At 42.3% G+C, this 22,298-nt stretch overlaps 1 protein-coding gene across 2 annotated transcripts in view; it reads right to left on the bottom strand.

Moving 5' to 3' along the window:
* The window catches only part of LOC144113325 (mdm2-binding protein-like), a 48,161-nt gene that overhangs the window by 15,768 nt on the left and 10,095 nt on the right, over positions 1 to 22,298 (bottom strand). For both annotated transcript variants that reach the window (XM_077646327.1, XM_077646328.1), the window contains exons 8-15: positions 16,328 to 16,422; positions 14,998 to 15,064; positions 13,838 to 13,952; positions 13,483 to 13,764; positions 13,277 to 13,411; positions 13,098 to 13,199; positions 12,935 to 13,023; positions 4,193 to 4,281 (exon numbers count right to left, since the gene is read on the bottom strand). In XM_077646327.1, the coding sequence (XP_077502453.1) occupies positions 4,193 to 4,281; positions 12,935 to 13,023; positions 13,098 to 13,199; positions 13,277 to 13,411; positions 13,483 to 13,764; positions 13,838 to 13,952; positions 14,998 to 15,064; positions 16,328 to 16,422 (974 nt within the window). The remainder of the gene's footprint in view (positions 1 to 4,192; positions 4,282 to 12,934; positions 13,024 to 13,097; positions 13,200 to 13,276; positions 13,412 to 13,482; positions 13,765 to 13,837; positions 13,953 to 14,997; positions 15,065 to 16,327; positions 16,423 to 22,298) is intronic.

The raw sequence follows: 22,298 nt of genomic DNA, 5'->3' as shown, positions 1-22,298 counted from the left end.
TTCGATGGCATGAAACACTCGTTAATTCAGAGGAATCTAACCACACTACAATTATTTCGGACAGGCGGCAGAGCTCGCATGTGCACAGGGCACTGGAGATGGGGTGTTGATATGGCGAGTGAGCAACTCAAAGCCTGGCATACTCCAGTCTGGCGTACCCACTAAAGCATGAGTGGCGCTGGTGTCGAACCGAAGTGTAAAGCCGTCATGCTTATCACTATGATCATCAGTCAAGGAGGTACAGCAGGAGGCCTTTGTTTTGTGCTGCACTCCACCAATTTCTTCCCTGCTTTTGCTTCACACATGTCACAGACTGTCCTGTCGCAGATATTCAGGTTACTGCAGAGCCTGTTATCGTTTTATATTTCATCATGTGTATGTATACTTGGTGTTTTGTTTTTTTTTCTCGTTTGGCTTATATCTGTGGGGGGAGAGGCTGTTGATGTCCTGAGTGTCCTAGATAACATATTTGCTGGTTCATCCAACCACCGAACAGCATGCGCGACCACTTGTCAAAACTACAAGCAATAGCTATTCCCATGCAAATTTTTCTCAAGGCTCAATGATTACAATTTTTTTCAGGAAAGATAAGTATGCTGATGTAGAACACTTTGTTATGTTCTTTTTTTGGTCCCCTGATGATTCGACATTTGGTTAATTCGGACATTTTCTCCGGTCCCATGAAATCCGAACAGGGTTGCATTGTAGAAAGAAATGAACTGTAAACTAAACAGGCAGTCAATCAACATGACAAAAGCCAATGGTGTCTGCCGCCTCTCATCCACTGCTAAAAATTGGAGTTACGTTGCGACGCCAATGACCAGAAATAAGCATTTTAGAAGCAGATAAAGATATTAAATACTACGACTTGAGCATGCCCACAGGTACTGAGGCATTACCATATCCCACGCTATGCCAACAAATAAAAGCTGCAGCTCGATATAGGTTGCATGGCCCCTAAAAAAGGGATGCGGGCCTTGAGATTGAAAAAATTCACAAAAAAAGTAGATTTTTTAGACAAACTGTTTTTCTGACTAAATATACCTCAAACTATCTCCATGGACTAGCCATACACAAAACAATACAAAAGTACAAAAACAAAAGAATATTTTGAGAGTAGCACAACTGAAAAACTGAGCGCGAGCTTCGAAATGACGTTCCACTTCATATGATCACTATTCTGAATTCGCTTTTAAACGGCTGCCATTTTGCTATTATTTGAAAGCTCGTTTCGCGTCCTTTCATTTGACGCCTTCCAAGATGGCATCAGAGCAGTGCAGCCAACACTACAGCCACTCTCCCATGGCACGATTTCCTGCGGCTGAATATGTGCGCGCAGGCTTGAATTCTTTTTACCTCTGTACAGCCGCCGCGGTGGTTCAATTGTAATTGTGCTCGGCTGCTGGCTCAAAAGATGCAGGTCCAACCCCGACTGCGCCAGTCGCATTTCGATGGAGGTGAAATGCTAGAGGCCCGTGTGCTGCGCGGTGTCAGGGCACGTTAAAGAACCTCAGGTGGTCAAAATCATCCCGAGTCCTCCACTATGGCGTCCCTCATAGTCTAACTCTTGGACGTTAAACCCCATAAACCATAAACCTTTAACTCTGTTCGTGATTTTACAACTACTGTATCTGCCTTACAAGCTTTTTCTCTAGTTTGCCTTGGGCAATTGAAATGAGCTTGGTATCAATTATCCGGAAGGAGTAGATTGGTTTATGGGGCTTTAACGTCCCAAAGCGACTCAGGCTATGAGGGACGCCGTAGCGAAGGGTTCCAGAAATTTCGACCACATGGGGTTCTTTAACATGCACTGACATCGCACAGTACACGGGCCTTTAGAATATCGCCTCCATTGAAATTCGACCGCCGCGGCCAGGATTGAACCCGTGTCTTTCAGGCCAGCAGCCGAGCGCGATAACACCTCAGCCACTGCGGCGGCTGGAAGGAGCAAAGCTGAGTGGTGATGCTACTTTTAGATTTTACGTTATGCCTAAAATTTATTAATTTCTTTTCCTAAATTACCAGCCAATACATTTTGCCCATTCTATTCACAGATATTTTTAGAAACATATTTTCAGTGGGGGCAAGTATAAAAACAGCATCACTGCACAAAGTGCACCTTGGGTGATGCAGTTCTGTTAATATTAATCTGAAAACTTTTATGGCTAAAGGCCTATAACGAAGACCCCAATTAAAACCATAAAACTCATTATAAATAATATTCTCGGGTAGCTATTGGAAACACACTTGCACATTTGGACTCTACATAAAAAGCACTCCTTTATAGTAATTATGACAAGGATCATGTCATAAATAAAAAAAATTGTTGTAAGACCCACATCATTCTCCTTTGACACTTTCTATTCTTACCGTCAGCAAAGCGAATTTCACAGCAATACAATGCTGACTCAAAGCCTTGACATGCTACAATGAACACCTGCGCACTTTAGTCCTACGAATAAATAACTGACACACTCTCAAAATATTGTTCATGCAGTGGCAGCTTTCAAGGAAGGATGCGGCTTTCAGATCACGAAAATCTCGAAAAAAAAGTTTGAATTTTAGAAAACATCACATTTTGTACCTATAAGGTCTTTTTATCACATTCCGAAAACAGCCCATAAGTGACTTTAAAAAATGTTTTTGTTCCCACAGGCAGAAAAAAAACTGGCTGAAATCTTAGTGAAAATGCCAGTTTTCACAAAAGTGTTTTTTGTCCTGACTGCCCTCTTTGCGGAAAACGTAGTACAACAATGGCTTCACCGATTTTCATGTGGTTTGTTGCATCATGTTCCTTGATAACTTTTTAATGCAGTGATGTTCCTATAATTTTGAATTAATATACTTTCATTCTGTAACTAATTTTACATGACGATAATGAGTGCATAATGCAAGCATAGCTATAACATTCTCTGTAGAAAACTATCAGGCTGCCAAAAATATTTGGAGAATGTCACTGCATCAACCATTCCTTTAGGTAAAACTTCACAGTGCCTGCAAACTCCTACCATTTACTGTTGTCACGCAAGGCTTCTGCAAGTATCGTTTAGCAATGAAGCATATAATAATATATGATGTCAAAACTACTTGCAGGATGAGCATTCAGTGGATGATCCAATTAGCATGGCCAATTTCATTATATTATGCGAAAAAATTTAAAATTTCACCTCCGAGAGCCGTGTCCCTCCTTAATCAATATTTAGCTGCTGATGGTTCAGCCCCTCAATCTCCTCTACCTACAACACTTTTTCATTTATTGGCAGCTGTGAAGCATTACTGAACAAAACATTTTTTTCTTGAAACAGTAAGCTAACAGCAGAGTTCGCAGTAAATAAAGTTTAATTTGCTATCTTCCTTCCTTTGATGCTTACCCCTGCCCAAACCTCACTACAACTTGCCCCTTCCAGGCACTCTAAGCAAAGCATTCGGGACACAGCAGTGCCCTTTAGAAATTGGCACTGCTCAGTTAAATGTTACCATATGCTGAAGAAGCGATGAACACTGGCTCAGCCTCCTACTTTCAGTTCACAAAGCACAGAACAGCTACTTTGGGCCAAGAAATCATGTCCTCGCAAACTGCAATGTCCACTTGCCTTAAAGGGGTGTCAAGTGGACTGCAAGCAAACCTACATCAATACTCAGTTGTCACATACAACACACTTCCTGCAATGCACCAGGAATCGTCATTTTCAAAATCAAAAATAAATAGTAGTCACATTAATGACTGTCTCCCAGAAGCAAAGCTTTTGGCAGAGTGCTCAAACAATTTCGTGCTTCTTATTGTAGTAGCGTTTGTTTGCAACACTGAGTGAAGCAGGTGCTTGACAATGTTGCTTTGCTAACAATCAAAGCTCTTCCTTCCTCAGGCCATGTCACTGTTCCATAGCAGTGCCTCATCAGTGATGCAATAAAGTAATTACCAGGTGCAACTGAATGCCACTATGGTCGTATTTGTAATGCTATCAAAGGTTATGCGCAAAAAGAGACGACACGACAGAAGGCTTGTCCTGTTGTGTCTTCTGTCTTCGTGACACCTTTTTTGCGCATAACCTTTGATGGCATTACAAGTACCAAATCAACTAGCCCGACAACAACTCTTGCTGTGGTCATATTTCTTCTACTTAGCAAAAAGTACTAGTGCACGCTACCAAGCACTGCAGGAAAACCACGAAATAAATGTTGACACACTTACTACAAGTCATGGTACTTGCAAAGAAGCACATCTGGCCACTGCATGCTTAGCACCTGCTCCTCTGTCACAGAAGGTTTGGTGTTTTGGCCCTAAAAAAAAAATATTTTCTGTTACAAACAGCCAAAGCAGATATATTTCCCACACTAAATCCAGAAAGCAAAACTAATATATTGTTAAATTAAATACACTGCCACTTAATAAAAATATGCCCCAAAAAAGCTTCCTTGCTGCAATTTGCAATATTTCAATCCCATGCAATCTGTCTGCCTCATACTTGTAAAGTTATTTTTTTCATTCTGAGCTGCAACTGACGGATTCTCACTTCTGAATTGTTATCCCATTCCTTTGTTGATCACCCTTGTCCTATTTCTCATTCCTCCACATTTATACACATATAACATGAGCACAAATATAACACAAGGGGGAAAGCTTCAGAGCTAACAAAAATGAAAAATTATTTTATATCATTATAACACGATCGCAGTTTCTTCAAGCAAACTACAACCAAGGTGCCAAGAATATATAGGTGCAAAAATATCGAAGAAATGGAGAGGCAACACTTCAGGAATGCGCATTATACCATCAACTCCAGGAAAGCCTCCGGAGCATTGGAGCACGCAGTCTCATGAAGCATATTAGATACTTTTAGCACAGCGCATACCGCGACCGTTTACCGCATATTGTACACCCCCACTGCGCACACGTTGATTTGTCCTGATCCAGCAGGCTTGCACGCTGTTGACAGGTATGTGGCGCCATCTGACACGATCAGGGCGATCTGCACATGCACAGTGGTGCTCGCGGTACGTGGCCATAGTGGTATCGGTACGCACTATGCTAAAAGTATCTATTAACTCCATGCATGCAGCAGCGGCCACCAGCATCACCATGCAGTATTGCCAACTCAAGCCTACGAGTTCTTACTAGACTTACTATTTAAAAAACCCTTAATTGTTACAAATAGCCATAACTTTTTCATTTTAAAGGTTAATGTCTTTATGTAAATCAACTTCCCCTAACAATTACAGGGCATGCAGGCTGCGATCTTTGGGAGAGGCAGCAAGCATAATTTCTATCTCTTAGACAGGAATTTTGACTTGATTTTGCTCATATACTGAAACCATATGCTATATACGAGGTGCCCCAGCTAAAAGTAACTAGCTTTAAAAAAGATGGAGTGTCCTAGTCCAGTGAAATAAACTGAAGGCTGTGAAGAGTCATGAGGCCTAGACTGCCCTAGTTTTTTCGTTCTCCAAAGTTATATAGTAAAGGCTGATTGTCTTACTTTTTATTTAGCGGCTTCAGGAATAAAGTGTCAATTCAGGAGTTGTAGGTTGCCTTGAAAAATAGCTGGCTGAAATGTTTGCATCTAGGTAGCATTTGAGCAAAACAGCTTTTTTTATCAGCATTAAAGAGACAGAACACTGAATATTAAGAGCCCAATTTTTTGGCTCCATTCAATTCAAGAACGTTATTGTTAGAAACACACAATAAGATTTTTACCAAGAATTTTTTTTACCAGTGCATGCGCCCGTTTTTATACACTGACCCTGGGAACCATGACCAACGAGCATGGTGGTATTCGAACATCAGCAAAAGTGATGTACGGAAAACTAATACAAATCTCCCTCACCAGACAGCAATTAGACATTTTTAATATTCGCAACGTCTGCCCGGAAGAGAGTAACGCTGCTTGGTCTACACGTGCCGTAGCACAATCTTGGAATTATGAGTGCGTTTATTACAACTTAGTAACCAACAATATGGCACTGTCATTCACTAGCCCACTCCCCTTAGAAAATATGATGAGACATATTGGATCAGGCCAGTCCAAGATTCAATGTTTAATTGAAGACTGAGAGGTGCTGATCAAGCGCATGTCAAATCATTTGCTGCAGTGTTAATGCTTTCGCTATGCTAGACTGGTTATGTAAGGTACTGGCGCTTGCCATGTATTGCTGTAATGCATATAGCCCGACTTGGTCCATGTACGATGTGCGGTCGCAAAATCGAGCACATGTGCCAAGTTTGTGGCATACGAAAAATGTCCAAAGAAGCCCTTCCTTGGCGTCAATCGATACAGAATGTGGCACGCGACAATAGGATTAAGTAGCTAGGAAAATGCGTTTCATTCACAGGTGCAAGCAGATGTTTTCTGAACATGAAAACCACCGAAAAGCTTATGTCCGGGCGGTCTAATTATATTGCTCTGAAGTGGATGGTGCATGCTGCAGTTTTCGGCGCGACCTGCGCAGTGCCTTTCTAGTAAGTCCGTGCCTCCAGGCAGAATAAAACTTGAGCTTTCCGCTTCCATGTTTCTAAAGCTCCTGCAAGAACATGCCCATTTAGCGCGGGTTGCATTCTGGTTTATCCTCTCGCCCAATACTACAGAACTCGTCAGATGGATCAACCGAAATACAAAGGACATAAAACGAGTTTGACCACACGAGGCTCAGCTGAGTTAGAAAGCGTATTTTTACCAATGTGATGCTGGCAGCATTTAACAGCTAAATGGGGTTACTCATGTAATTCCCCACCCCCCAGCACATGAAAGCCTCGCTGGGGGTGAGGTAAATATCACACCACGCAAGGTCATAGTAATTACATGAATCTTATAATACCGCCATCATTTCACTCAGTGCCTTTGAAACTGCCAGACTTCAACGTACCGGTGTTGCAAAGAAGTGTCAGTCTTTTATGTTTCAGCCGGCTTTTGTAATTCTAGGGCCACTGTTGTTGCAAGGCAGACAGTTTTCAGCAGTGCAAACATCTCGTAGCAAAACGACTTGCATTTTTTCTGAGCAGGCCAAGCAGCTGCGTTTTGATTAGCCATAGTACTCTAGAATATGAAATGTGCACTGCAGACTTTCATTGGCAGCGACATGCATATACACAAAAGCATAGCTTCACCACCCACCCTTAGTTCTGCTGAGTACTATGTGTAGGCTAATAATCGGAGAATTTTTGGTTGCAGACGGCTCGATCAGCACACTGACGCACCAACGCATTCGTCTCCATGTCTTTAGGAAGAAAGAAGAATGAGCGTATGACGCTGACCTTGCCGTTCAACCACCCGCAAGACCCTCTTCCTGGAGCTTCTCGCTCTCACCGCCAGGTGGCGATACGGTCTAAAGACAGTACGAATAATGTAGCGCCCATTTTAGCTTCCACACCCAAAGCTGTTACAGCACAGAGACATATGCCTCGTCGACTAAACTTTTAGTGGGCTGTGGTTACCACTTCATCCAAGGAATACAAAACACTGTGGCACCATCTAGTGACAAAAGCTATAAGCATATCATCGGCGATGCAAAAGGAGCATTGCCTTTCATCGAAGGATGAACACATGACGAACACTTCTGAAAAAAAAAAAAAAATACACTGTGCACTTAAAACAAATCAGTGATATTTTACCGACATGTGGTCACATGGTGGGATACACTGATATTCGCAAGATTTCAGCGCAAGATGGCACTTCACTCTCAAATTAAAATTGTAAATCCTTGTTTCTTGCACACTGGAGTGCTCAACACTTGCAATATGAGGCAAGACCTTTTCAATTCCACCATAATCTCAAAACATGTTTTGGTCAGTGGTTGATCCCTTTAAAAAATAACTCGGAAAATATGAACGCTTCCACGTGACAACAGAACAAAATCTGGTTTTCTCTGAAGCACTGTCGCCTACATGGCTTTGAGTGCGCATTGGGCGAGAGATATGCGGCAACAGCTGTCACGTGGCAACTTTCGTTTAAGGGTGGTAAATAAAGCTGCGTAAATGGTATCTTGGTGCAAACATTTCAGCTAGCTATATTCATAGATGATCTGCAACTTCTGAACTGACTAGAATAACTAGCTAGAGTAGCCGGCACATTGTACATGGCACATTCTTCCCACGTCACTCAAACTACTTCTTTATAACGCACTTTTTTATTCGCATATAAATTATTGCCAGCTGGTATGGGGAACTGCAATACATTCCTGTCTTCATAAAATACACACGTTGCAAAAAAAAGGTCCTTCACTACGCCTTTAATGTTAGCTATGGGTCACACAGTAAAGGTCTTTTTCTTGAAGCCGGTGTGATCCCAATCTTTGAACTATATCGATACCGGTTAAGCATTCTTCCAAAACAAATTAAAAATGGTGCAAACCATTTTCTACGTCTGGCAAATTTGCAAGAGAAAACCACAAGTTACCCTCTCAGACAACCTGAAAACTGGTGCCAACAGCACACCTAAAGTTCGGGCAAAAACGCTTGCAGTACACACTCCTTTCCCTTCTGAACGCCTATACATCTGTACATTTTGACTTGTTCACCTGCACAAATAAGGTATTGCGTAGTATGTATATAGAAGGTAGCTCTAAACATTTTTCATGCTACTTACGCCAAAATAACTGTCTTTGTTGCTGTGTGCTATCTTTTGATGTGTGAAAGTGTCATACGTTTGTAACAAACTTGTTTTTGCGGTCTTTGCTCAGTACGCCTGCGGTGATCTATTTATCTTTTTTTTTCGTATGTACGACTTGAGAAGTTGAGGCGTTGCTTGTCTGCTGCTGTTGCCTCTAAAATGGGGGCTGCGGCATTGTCAAGCTGTTTTCTACAGCTTTTTCTCCAGCTCCTCTGTTTATGAATCTTTGAGGCAGAAATAATTTTTTTATTATTATTATTATTCCTGAAGCCAATAAATAAAAAGTTAGCTAATTAGTCTCTACTAAAAACTAAAAAAAAAATTGTGGCTCCAATCCACGCTGTGAAAGTGGTCAGACAGTGAAGCTGTAAAACGACTCCCAATTACCCATTGTGGCATTACTTGAAAGTTCGCGCACGTGGCTCTACAAAGAGTGCAACCAGAGACAAGTGAAATGCACTTTTTTATTTTTATTTATTTATCTTTCTTTTCTTATTATGACTGCTTTATGATATGATGCATGATTTGTGTGCTGTATTCTTTAATTCTTTATTTTTATTTTTTATATTATGACTCCTTTATGATCAGCATGATGTACAATTTCTATGCTGTTGGGTGCTTTTCAACTTGTGCGGTCTCGAAGTGAAAACTTCACTACGCTACCTCGTAACGATTTCACGATGCTTGCAGTTCTGACCTTCAAGGGAGCCAGAGCGCAAACCAAGTCAACGTCAAAGTCACATACAATGTTAAGAGACATTAATGAGATTGACGTGGACATCAAGCAACGTTGCAGTAGTGACAGATGTGTGCTGCATGCGTTGGCATTCACAATGTTGTAGCAGAAATGCGGCACTGAAGCAATAGACCGTCTGCGTTCTTTGTCGTCATTGGCGTTGGGATTGACAGCGTTCTAGACTTCGATGATTTTGAGGAAAGGAAGGCGCATAACTGGCTCCCTGGGGCAGTGGACACCTCCATGGGGCTTTGAGGTATGTGGAGGAGTGGAGAGAGAGAGAAAGATGTGGGCTGCATGCATTAGCACTGACAACATTGTGGCAGACACACGCCACTTCAGCAATAGGCCGCAGCATTCATTGGGTGACCAACCTCTCGCAATTGACCATTAATTTAACCGAGACCTAGCAGTGTTGGCGCATTACCTATTCAGTGTGCGGAACGCACTCAATGTTAGTGACGCCACATCGCGTCTACTTGCCCGATACACCACAGCTTTCGCTCTCTAACCAGGTTCAGCAGTAGTAGAAACGCAGCTAATGTTTTTTGCTGACGACTCCCAACAGCCTTCAGTTGGTGTGGCCGGAATAGCACACTGTACCCTTTTTAAAAGCTTGGTGACTTTTGGCTACCTAGTATACAGGGTGTTTCAAATTATTCAATACAGATTTTTTTTAAAATGCCATGAAAGATACTGCGGTGCAGTGTCTATAGTTTTATTTTATTCAAAGGGGGACATTTTTTATGTGATAAAAGTGCATTGAAAGACTAATATTTAACTAAAATTGACTGAATAGATTTCTTATCTTTAGTTTTAGGGTGCAAGGTTATATTGCGAAATTGAAGCCCGTCAAAATCGAAATATTAGAATCGACATCATGCTTCAAGATAATGAATGTGAAACAAACGCTTTTGAGATCTCTTCAAGTTTGCTTTCCCAGATTGCATATTGATAAAATGGGCATTCCTTGAATCAAATGCAGCTGCTGTTTACTTCTTTTAGGATGCAGATGATGTTGACGTGATTTCCATGATCATGCCATGTGCAGCGACCACATTTTATCAACATGTAACGCGGGAAAGCCAACTTAATTAGCTGCCAAACCTGTCTTTTCTACACTCCATATCTCGAAGCACGGTGCTGATTCAGAAACTTTATACACTGGATTCCCCTTATGTGTCGAAGGCCATCAATTTCTCAATATAATCTTGTGTCCTAAAACCAAAAATTTTCAACTTGATCAGTTTATTTTAGCTTTTACTCGTGTTTTCAATGCACTCTATCATGTAAATGACCGCCATGCTGTAAATCAATCTGTACCGACCGCACACACGTATCTTTCACAGCATTTCAAAGAAAAATCTGTATTGAATAATTTGAAACATCCTGTATGTCAGCTTGTGAATGGACTGCAAGTTTGCAGAGATTTTCTTGTGTTTCATGCTTCTGTTTTTGCAATGAACTTCAGCTTTCTCTCTTTTGTAATCTGTGTCTCACACTTCCTTACACACACACACGCACGCACGCACGCATGCATGCATGCACACATGCACGCACGCACGCATGCATGCACACATGCACGCACGCACACACCAAATCACCTTCCCACGTTACAAATTTTTCGTTGTATATTGTCTTTTTTTTCTGTGTGGCTCACATTGCTCACTCGCAGCAATTCCAGAAGTTGTTAGTTACTGGATGATGTGTAACAGCACTCAAAGAAGTCTTAGCAAGGTGAAATCATGCAACGAGTGCGAAACATGGGCTTTGGACGGTTAAAGAAGTCAAGGTTTCCCTTTTCCTTTCACAGCGCAGTAGCCATCAAGTTTGTCACAATAAAGTTGGTATACACTGCTGAACACTCGGTTAGTAAATCAAAGTTTTACTTTTTGTATTGCAGCATAGCAACCACCACCTAAGCTTTTAGCGTTTCCATGAAGGCAAACTGCAAAAGACACCCATGCGCTTAATGAACCTAGGTGGAGAACAATTAGGAATCCTGCACTATAGTGCTCCTTTCTTCAATCTTTCATTCCAGTCTTCATCCCTTCCTTCATGCCGCAATTGAGATATCCACCGACAGTGAGACAGTTATCACACTAATCCTTTCCTCATATCGAAACTACTTATTTACATGCTGGCCTTTAAAACAAACACAGAGAACAGCAATCAGCAGTGTTTTCCTTCTTGCTGCTAGAAACCAGAAGTCACACATCCTCCATTGTCATTCAGCCATAAAACGAATGAAGAATAAAGTGCTTAAAAAATCCCTCAATTTACTAACAAAGCCGCTCAATCTTTGAACAACAAAAAACCCTAGATGTACGGATAATCCCCTAGAGTTGGCATCACTGTTGCTGTGCCACCGCTCACACGTGTCACGTGCTGCTCACTCCCTGTGCCCATTTGCCCTTCCTTCCTTTTCCTACTCCACTCAAATGTGCCAGTGCCTTCTCTTCTTTTAACGGCCCATGCCACATTCTTTCCACTGGGACAATAAAGCCGTTTTTCTTTTTTATGATTGCTGTGAATCTGTGTCTGTATGCCCTCAAGCAGAGGGAACACCCACACAGCAGGACGGATATCCCAAGATGCGAAACAATGAACTCGTTTTTCCTAACTCATACCTTAGGACCAAATATAACGCGAGGTACATTCTGAAACCAATGAAGTAAGGAATAAAAGTCTCGCTATATTTGTGTACATTAGTAATTTCGTGCTAAGGCACAGAAGGGATTAAAATAACACTTTAATACCAGGTACTGCATGTCAGGCATGCACTAGCCTAATATCATGCCCTTGCTACCTCAACTATTTTTTAAAGGTAACATGTTGAAATACATGAATAGTTGAATGACTGTCAAACATGACAATTAGATAAAGGCCAGTTAGTGATATTAAAAAATAAAAAATATATAATAATGCATCTTAGCTTCGAATGATACTGAACTATTTTTTGTTCCTTTCCAGGTTCACTTAAGACAAATATGACACAGATATTGCCAAGACAACACAACAAAGGCACACATTGCATGCCAAGGCAGCTAAATGTAGTACCAGCAAAATTGCTGCAATATTTACGAAAATATAAAAACTACCCTCCGTACTTCTTGTTGTCCTCTACACGCCCATTATATCCGCCGGCCGCAGCAACTGCCGCGGCTGGAAACATCTTTTCTTTCCTTTTTGTATTTTTGTAATAAACCACTACTACTACTACTACTACTACTACTACTACAAACCTTTCCATTCCAAAACGAATCTTTTTCTCTTTCAACCACAACATTAACAATGAAAGGTGCTGCAAATATCAAGGAAACAGTACACTTGCTTTGGTATGTTATGCCACAGAATTTAAAATGGCCACATGTTGAGGCTCTGCAGCATATTAAAAGGCCTAGACAAGTGAAATTATTTCAGGATCCTCCACTGCAGTATCGCTCATATAATGTGAATTTAAGATGTGGAACTTCATATATTCATCAATGAGGCAATTGTGGCATTTAATGAAACAACATTTTTCCCTTAATCCATTGGTTTTCAGGAAAAACAAAAACTAAGCATAATTACAGTAGCAGTGTGGTCCACTCACCAAAACATGAACACGGTGCAGTGGCTTCCGTCTGGCGCGCCCTGATTCATCAAACAGCTTCAGTATCTCACCAGCTGATATGGAGATGACTAGAAACAGAACAATAGGCGTAATACAGCAAAAAATTTCAATGATAATGCACGACGGCCTCTCAATTTATTACCTCCTTTTGGCATGCTGCAATTTTCACGAGATGCTAAGCCTTTCAAGGAGTTGGACACAAGAAATCTCCTTTCGGGCCAATCAGAAGGATCCCCACAGGATGCTAGAAATATAAGTCAAAGTGTGCACTTGGTCAAAGATATAGTACTGCACAATCATCGGCAAATCAAAGTGCCTAACCAATTGTGTCATGGTCTGAAAGGCTCATAGACAGGTCCTCGGCAGAATCTGAGATCCAATCAGATTCATCCACAGTCAGCTTAGAAAGAGATTTCTCAAGTTCTTCAATGTCATGGCTGGAGCTTTGACCATTCGCTGAAGGAAAAAAAAAAAAATAATGTGCAGTCTGGCAACAGCATGAAAAAGAAAATGTATTCATGCTTTACCTAAGAAATTCCGCAGCGTTGCAAGGCGAAGGGTATTGGCACGATGCACAGATTTCAGTATACTACTAGATGAAACCAGTGGGATGTCAGCCAGCAGTTCGATTGTAGAGTCCTCAGGATTGGTAGGTATGTGACTTTCTTCCCTATTTGAATACAGGCAGGTTCCCAATACTGGAGGTGTTTTTCGCAAAGGAAAAAGAAATGCCGAGCTGCCATTGGATACCAATACAAAATGTAGGTGGCCATTTGGTTCTTGAAGGCATGGATCATTCAAGAAAGAAGCTGTGAATGACAAATTAAGAATCAGGTTGGGTGACGAAATGCATACACACACAAAAAAGGGAAGCAAACTCACGATGTAGTGTCCCTTCTCCCAACAGACAGCGCCGCCATTCCGAAGTAGTGAGCCTGGTACGTTGTGTCTTGATCTCAACATTGTCCCAGAAAGATAACCGCAGAGCCACGCATCTCTGAACAAGAAATGAAGAGTGAATTAAGGTGTAGTGAGCAAAAATATAACCAGAAACTGTATATGAATGTTTTCACATCTGCCACAAGAAACTGCTACTGCATGTATGGGAACCTTTAACAATCACGATAACCGCAGCAGAGCATTGGACTGTGCAAAATGTCAACAGACAATAAAAATCACTTGTAGGACTTACAATCAGGAACTATAGAACTACTCCGCATGTATTTCAGTAGTACAAGTTGTTATATATTTGAAGAAACATACACGCAACTGTAATTTTCAAATTAAGAGGACAGCATTAATGAGGCGCTTGAAATCCGACATATGCAACACTCATGACCCATGCAGCATTGGATCAGTTCTGCACTTGTGATGTATGGTGGGCCACTGGAAGGTCACAGCAGAACAGAATACATTAGAGATAACTTTGCTTTTTTCTTTGCAACTGTTAATATGTCTAGCAGTTTCTTCACTGTCTACACAGATTAAAGGACATTGCGTTAAATTTGGTTCTCCCAAATTTTTTCCTTCTAGCATCACAGAACACTAAAGTGCCATCAAACAGGAAGAACCTTTGCTAACTTTTTGTACTGTTTCTCACATTTTGCTTGCTTCGTTCATTTACAGGCTGTATGCAGCATGCAAGAGTGCACATCACACAAGAACTCTTAAAACCTTCATACACCATTCAGTAAATTTCTTAAAGCTAAATAGTGCATAGTGGGGGCCTAGTGGTGCGAGCATCTGCCTTGCCTGCGGGAGGTCAGGGTTTGATGTGCAGTGCCACTGGGTGCCCACAGGTGATACAGTGGGTGCAGGGCTTCCCCTGGCCTGGTGCTCAGCTTTTATATAATGAAATGCCTGGAAAATGGCTCTTTGACTCCACCTTGCAAAAAGAGCCATAGTTCTCTTTGTGCCATTAAAAAATTATCATCAAATAGTGCTATATTTTACAAAAAAAAACAATAACTCGGCATTTACACCATAACACATGCAGTCAACAGTTCTAGATATACATGTCAGCATAGAAACACACAACGTACCTTTTTATTAGCAATGCAGTGCTCCAGAAACATTGCTGTCGCACTTTGGGGAGATGCTGTTGACACGCTGGTCAAACAAGGTTAAGATAAAAGCAACCAGCAGAACACAACTGCTTTTCATCGTGGCTGCATTACTGTATGCAGCTGTAAAATCCTGTGCTCTTTTCTTTTCAGAAAATAAAGAAAGGAAACGTCATAGTGCTCAGAACAAAATGGTAAGACAGTAAGAAAATAAAACAACTGCATGGATAAACTGTACATGAATTGCAATTCGATTTTTTGTAACATACTTTAAAGTTCAGACAACAATTGTCAATAACTGGAATTCGAATCTTGGAACTACAGGTAAATTGGTCAAATCAACGCTGACGGCACTGATGCAGCCATGCCAAACTGCCTTACTTCAATGAACAGTAGGTACAGCTTGGACTTGCTAATGAATTTGAAGTTTGAAGTTTATTCATCCTCCCAATACAGGAGAAAGGAGAAAAGGCAAGAGCTGAAAGCATAGTCTGAAAAGAGCTCTTGCTTTATTTATCCAGTAGCGACAGCGAACAGGATGCATATATACACAAAGGTTACAATAACAAAGCACACATGTAATAAACAGATATTTTTACACACATCTTACACAAAAATCAACATCACAGAAAAGAGGTAGAACTAGGAACGAAATTTCGGAATTATACAAATACAAAACAACATATAAATATCAATACAGTCACTTATTTCCATAATCATTTTCCAATAACCACTGATGGATATATGCGAGCAGAAATCAATGCTAACTCCTAATTTTTTTAGGCAGAACAGGGACCTGGTAACTGACAAGTTGCATGCCATAATTAGTATGGATTCTTGGTATTTTTAAAGTATCCTTGTGCAGACTGCACCGAACGGGTGACTTGGACACAATTTTCTCATATAGTTTGCTATGTTTTATGTATTTTGCTAGTCTAAAATAGTATATTTGATTAGCTTTAAGTATTTCATGTTTGAGGGACAGGGGATGCGTTCGTAAGTCTGGGGGTTGGCTTCGGTAATTTTCACCAGTAGTGATACAAGTTTTACTGGCATATGGCTGCAATATGAGGACTCCCTTCTTCGTAAAAACCACAAGCGGCAAAAGCAGGAAAAATGAGTGCAGCCCATACTCGTATATATTATTAGCTCGACTGATTTCATATTAAGAACCTCTTTAAAATGTCACTAACAATATCTCACGACAGGTTTAATACAAGTGCAAATAACAGTGCGCCAAATTTGCACTTATCATCATATTCATGGCACAAAAACAATGATTATGAGCAGTATCAATGGCAAAGGATACAGCTGAAAAGGAAGTGGAATGACCAAATGCATTGGAAGGCTGTTAAAATCAAACTCCTCCAAGACCTCCAGATGCAAACTCCAACGTAGATTATCCTGATTTGGCAGCAAACAAAACAAAGCACAGTTTGAAGAGGGTACTGCATACTGGATTTGTAAAACTGGTCTCATAATCCTCTCGTGGCTTTGTGAATATCATATAATTAGAACAGACTCCCTCCAGCACAACCTCGAAGGGATTAAGAAAATTTGTTCCATCTTAGCAGAATCACCTCAAAAAGGATATGTGAGCATGCTAGGTGTGCCAAATATCTTTTACATGACAACAATATATTAAATTGCCTTGTAGTCAGAAAATAATTAAAAAGAGCATGCACTGCTCTAAGTGTGAAGTGAGCTGAAAATTGGAGGTCGTTCTACTTGAAAATGGCATTGGTTCTACTTGAAAATGGCACGAAATTCCCTGACTGGTCAATTCCCTAAAGACATCATCAGGATCCCGAGACCCCAAATGGCCAATCAGAGAGCAGTTGCCTCAATACAATTGCCACCTGCCCAATGTGGTGCTGCCTTACAGGAGCTGGGGAATAGCAACCTGAGTCTCACAGGCCCCACCAGTGGCTGTGTTTGAAACAGAATACAGCCACCTGCCAGGGCAATGGCACATCACTTAACGGCTGCACCACTGTGCCAGTAGGAAATGAGGACTCCTCGTGATATCTGAATGTGATTAAGAAAGTTGTGACATCATCAACACCGCATGACTACCAGCAGGCCAATCACAGAGCACCAGGGGCGAAGTAGCCGGGGGGGGGGGCTCTAAATTTTTTCGAACTGCTACGCACCGCTGACCAAAACAACCACCGGCGCTGGAAGTCATTCTGGATTTTGCCACCTGCAGTGTCCTTTCGGACTAGAAAAGACATTTTGGCGCGAACATTGCTAACTCAGGTTGGATTTCGTGACAACTCCTATGCACCTGGAGTCATGTAACGTCGGGAGCCCCATCCTAGCACAAACTTTCAAGGTCCTATCGATGGCTCGCTGTTGCGACTAAAACGTCGGTGCAATTACTCGCAATACATGACCGGTGACAGCTGCTGCTGCGCAGTACACTGGAGTGAAGGACAGCGTCATTGACATTTTTCCCTGGCCATTGCATATGTACAAAAATGTAAAAGTTCTTGAACGACAAACATTCATTAAAATATTTGTCCTTTACTTGCTAATTTCATGGCCTTTACGTTTTTCATATCAGCGGCATGCACTGCTTTGCTAGTTTTGAACCGATATAGTTCTAGACTGTGTGATATTTTGTTTACTTACTGAATACGCAAAAACATGGAAGCATTGGTATCTGTTATGTCTGCCACGAGTGAACGATAAGGGGACAGTTGATATGCCATGATTACAAGACATAAAACTGAGCAGGGGACAAGACACAGGAGAGAAGGAAACAGGACGAGCAGGGGACAAGACACAGAAGAGAAGCAAACAGGACGCGCTCGTCCTGTTTCCTTCTCTCCTGTGTCTTGTCCCCTGCTCAGTTTTATGTCTTGTAATCATGTCTGCCACGTTTTTTTAAGACATACAAATACATTCTTTTATTTTAAAAAATACATATTTCACTTGTCTAGACAAAGCGTAGCGTTACCTAATACACAATGGCATTGTCAATGGCAATGGCAATGCAGTTATTATTGCTGAGTTTGACCCTTCCTCAAATTCTATGAGGAGGCCGCGTTGCAGCATGAGCTCCCCCCAAACAATATTTCTGGCTACGCCACTGCAGAGCACCACCATGTGAGGACACCCAAAATTTGGAAGTTGGCCCACATCAGAGAATGGGGCAAAAAAAGACAGCCCTCCCCAGAAAAATTAGTAGGCAAGATTAGCTTAATTCCATACGATAATTAAATGAAAGGTACTGAAACATTCCAGGTGACTCATGCATTATATATATATATATATATAGGGGCAATGGAACCGGTTCCAACCGGAGTTCTGGTGTAAAAATCGCAAGAACATTAGACACACATTGTAGACACCACAGCAGGCAACCTAAACACTATCGCATTTTATTTTTTAAGAATGTGGTCAAGAAGGCTCCCAGGTTTTTTTCACGTCGCAGTTTCCTTCCATTCTGCAGTGCCCGTTATTTAGGTTCTTCCCCCAATTTTCCCTTTTCCAAATGCTCCAAGGGCACTAAGTGCACAGCTTGCTAGTCATGCGGCACCGGCTCTGAAATCCCATGACCATCCTTCTCTGTTATCCTATACTTTCTGCAGCGCGGCTGTTATCAACTAGACAAGCGGATGTACCTCACGTATTTCCGTCCCAGGCGCAGCACTAATATACAGGGTGTTCCAGCTAACTTGGACCAAGATTTGAAAAAAAACTAAGCGTTCTCCAGAACTGAAATCAACTGGATGTTGTTAAGGTTTATCTAAAGTTACAGTACCATTTATTTGATCGTCCTACTTGAATAATTATTCGAGATAAATTAATTAGTTTTGAAAATGTAGCTTCAAATATTCAGGCGTGAATAGGAAAGTTGAGGAGCTCCACAAATATTGCCCAAACCAGGCACTACCAACGAGATAGCTTTAGCGTGGCCGTTTTTATTTGGAAAAAACAAAAGCCCGCAGAGTTCAAAAAATACGTGACAGCGCGCTCCGTGCGCCTGAATTTGCCGCGATTGCAGCGCTCTCATCCGTGATTTGTAAAAAACATCGCCAGCGCCGCGCCTTCTCTTCGCTTACGAGAAAGGGCTTCTATCTTTGCTCGGCTCTGATGTTACCGGTGGCGGCTGGCGACGCATTGTGCATTCTGCTAGCGTGATAGCGCAATTATCGCCGCAGAAACGGGAGCCGGTTTTATTTCAACTGCCGCCCAAACCCACTGGCGCTTATCTTGGAACCAACCACAACGCGAAGCTCTGTCGTGTGCAGCACGACAGGCGCGAAGCGAGCGATGTTTTTTGGAAAGCACAAATGAGAGCGCTGTAATCGCGGCGCGTTTGGGCGCGGAGCGCGCTGTCACGTGGTATTTTTTAAACTCAGCGGGCTTTCGTTTTTCCCAAATTAAAACGGCCACGCTAAGTCTATCACGCTTCGTTTGAGGTACACGTGGTCCAAAGACTTTTGTCCCAGACTGTATATATAATAGTTGCCGAGATTCAAGTACGAAGGTGAGTTTAATGTTTATTACACTTTCGAAAGATTTTGCAATGCAGCTGGTGAGGGCTATTGGTCTGTAAGTGCTAGGACTTCTTGGTGGTTTTCCGGGTTTCAGCAAAGGTACTATGAATGCTTTCTTCCACTCCTCAGGTATCTTCCCAGTTGTCCATATTTTATTAGAGAATTTCAACAATGCTTCAATGACAGCCTCCAAGAGATGGACAAGCATAGTGTAATGCATATTATCTGGGCCTGGTGCTGTCGTTTTACCAGAAGATAATACCCTATTTAATTCCTACAGTGTGATGGGCTGGTTGTGGTCCTCAGGCATGCCTGCTCCAAATGGAACTTTTTGTTTTTCAGCTATTGCTTTGTGTTTCTGGAATGTGTTCGTGTAGTTGTATGACCTTGAGACTTCAGCAAAATGCTCACAAAATATATTGGCCTGGTCTTCTAAAGATGTTTGTGTTGTCAACAGCGGAAGTGTGAAGGGAGTATGGTCACCAGTGAACCTACGAATTTTTTCCCGCATTTTCCTTGACGGTATTGAACTGTTAATTGAGGACACGTATTTCTGACGAAGTTTTCTCTGCTTTTCTGCGCACATACTGCGCTCTCGCCTTGGCCCTCTTAAAGGTAAGTTCTCTGCAGTGGGGTACCGACGAGAGCGCCCCATGCTTTGTTTTGCTGTTTTTTTGCCAATGTGCATTCTTGTGTCCACCATACTTTGTGTTTCTTCTGTACGAGTCCTGTTGTTTGTGGATATAGCAAGTGCTGCGGCTGATATTATGCATGTAGTAAACCTTTCATTAATTTCATCTACGCTGAGGTCTTCAGAAAATTCTTTTTCTAGAGTGGCACTTTCTGTAAAAAGTGACCAGTCGGCGCGGTGAATTTTCCACCGCCATGGACTCGTGGAGATAAATGGAGTAGAAGATGAGAGCCTTATAACAGTAGGAAGGTGGTCACTTTCCAGAAGGTCATTTAAAACATCCCATTTAAAATCGTTAAAAAGAGATGGTGATGAGAAAGCTAAATTGAGGAAGCTCATTTTTGCCGAGCTTGGGCAACAATATGTGGCTTTTCCCGTATTTAAAAGACAGACATTATTTGCGAGAATAAAATTTTCGATTATTTGGCCCCTAGAATCACAGCGTTCACTTCCCCAGAACGGGGAGTGAGCATTAAAATTGCCAACTACCAGATATGGCTCCGGCAGTTCATCAATCAGGCCTTCTAAATCTTGGATTGTTAATGTGAGATGTGGGGGAAGATATACAGAGCATATTGTTATTGTTTTGTAGGTAATGACGCTAACCGCAACTGCCTCAAGTTTTGTGTTAAGTTTGTGTTCTTGAGCAGGGATGCCGTTTTGACAATAGCAATGCCTCCCGAGAGCCTATTTGCCTGCTTGCAATCGCGTCGAAAACTTCTATAATCTTTTAAGATATTTACATGTTGCGGACCAAGATTGGTCTCCTGAAGGCACAAAGCAATGGGCAACGTTGATCCTTAAATATGTGTTATGTCACTGTAATTCCTCAACAGTCCTCTACAGTCCCACTGAACCACAAAAGCCATGTTTGTGTTTTAGGATGGGAATGGAACAGAAGGAATTAACTTTTCTTGGCCCGTTATCAGGGCTCTTGTCTTTTTTTCGGTCGAGAGAGCTGTTCCGCCGCTGTAAAGCAGGCGGAGTGGGAGTTACATCCATGACCTCACCAGATGTGCTGGAGGGGCGCAAAGCGGCGGATGTGTTAGTTTCAGGCCTCCCCTGGTGGAGGGAAGTCCTGAGGAGTGCCTACCCGTGGGCCAGTGCTCCCTGTTTTGGAGATGGCAGAGCAGCGTTCGCTGGCCCTAACTGGGGCGTGGATGGCCCTGCCATAGGCTCGGTGGAGGTGGCCCGGGCAGATGCCAGATTGTCATGCGGTGCACCTCACCTGCGCACCACATCAGCAAAGTTTGTTTTCGTGGAAAAATTGAACCTGTTCTTTGCGTGGAAGAGTCGTCGCGCTTCCTTAACTGTTATATTTCGTTTTGTCTTCATTGTAATGATCTCTCCTTCGTTCTTCCATGAGGGACATGACCTAGAATAGGCGGGGTGATTACCTTCGCAGTTTGCGCAGCAAAGTGCTGCTCCTTCACAGTTTTCAGAAGCGTGTTCTTTTGAGGCACATTTAGCGCAAGTTCCGTGGCCACGGCAGCTTTGAGACCCATGACCGTACCATTGGCATTTGAAGCATCTTCGCAGATTTGGTATGTAATGTCTCACATTTATTTTGAGGGCCTGCTTCTATGGACTCGGGGAGTGTACTGGAGTTGAACATCAGGACCAGATGTTTTGTAGGCACCTCTCTGTCTTCCTTCCTTATTTTAATACGACGCACATTTACAGTCAAGCCTAAATATAACGGCCCCGCTTAAGCCGAACTATTGCTTATAACGAACGGGACCTGCGCGACCGTCAAAATATACATTGTTTCAATGGCACAAAATCACACGTATAACGAATGTCATTAAGCCCTGCTAATTGGTTACAGCGAACGGATGGCGTAAACCCGGGGGCGCGATGCGAGATAACCTGCTTCCGACCCCTTTGTGCGCCCGGCGTGCGATTTGCTTTTCCGAGCCTCATCGCAGGCAAACTGCCCGCCCCGTTTCGTGTCGCTCTCAAGCAGCTATCCTTTCCCCGCCCCTCCTCGCAACTCCGCTCCTTTCTCCTCACTCTCTTGCAAATCCACACACGGCCTCCGCGATCAACCGGGCCGGTGCTGATCGCGGAGGCCACGCTCC

Source organism: Amblyomma americanum, chromosome 1 (assembly GCF_052857255.1).
Source record: "Amblyomma americanum isolate KBUSLIRL-KWMA chromosome 1, ASM5285725v1, whole genome shotgun sequence".
NCBI lineage: Eukaryota > Metazoa > Arthropoda > Arachnida > Ixodida > Ixodidae > Amblyomma > Amblyomma americanum.
The sequence above is the reverse complement of the archived record's forward strand: the minus strand, read 5'-3'. Positions and strand labels throughout refer to the sequence as shown.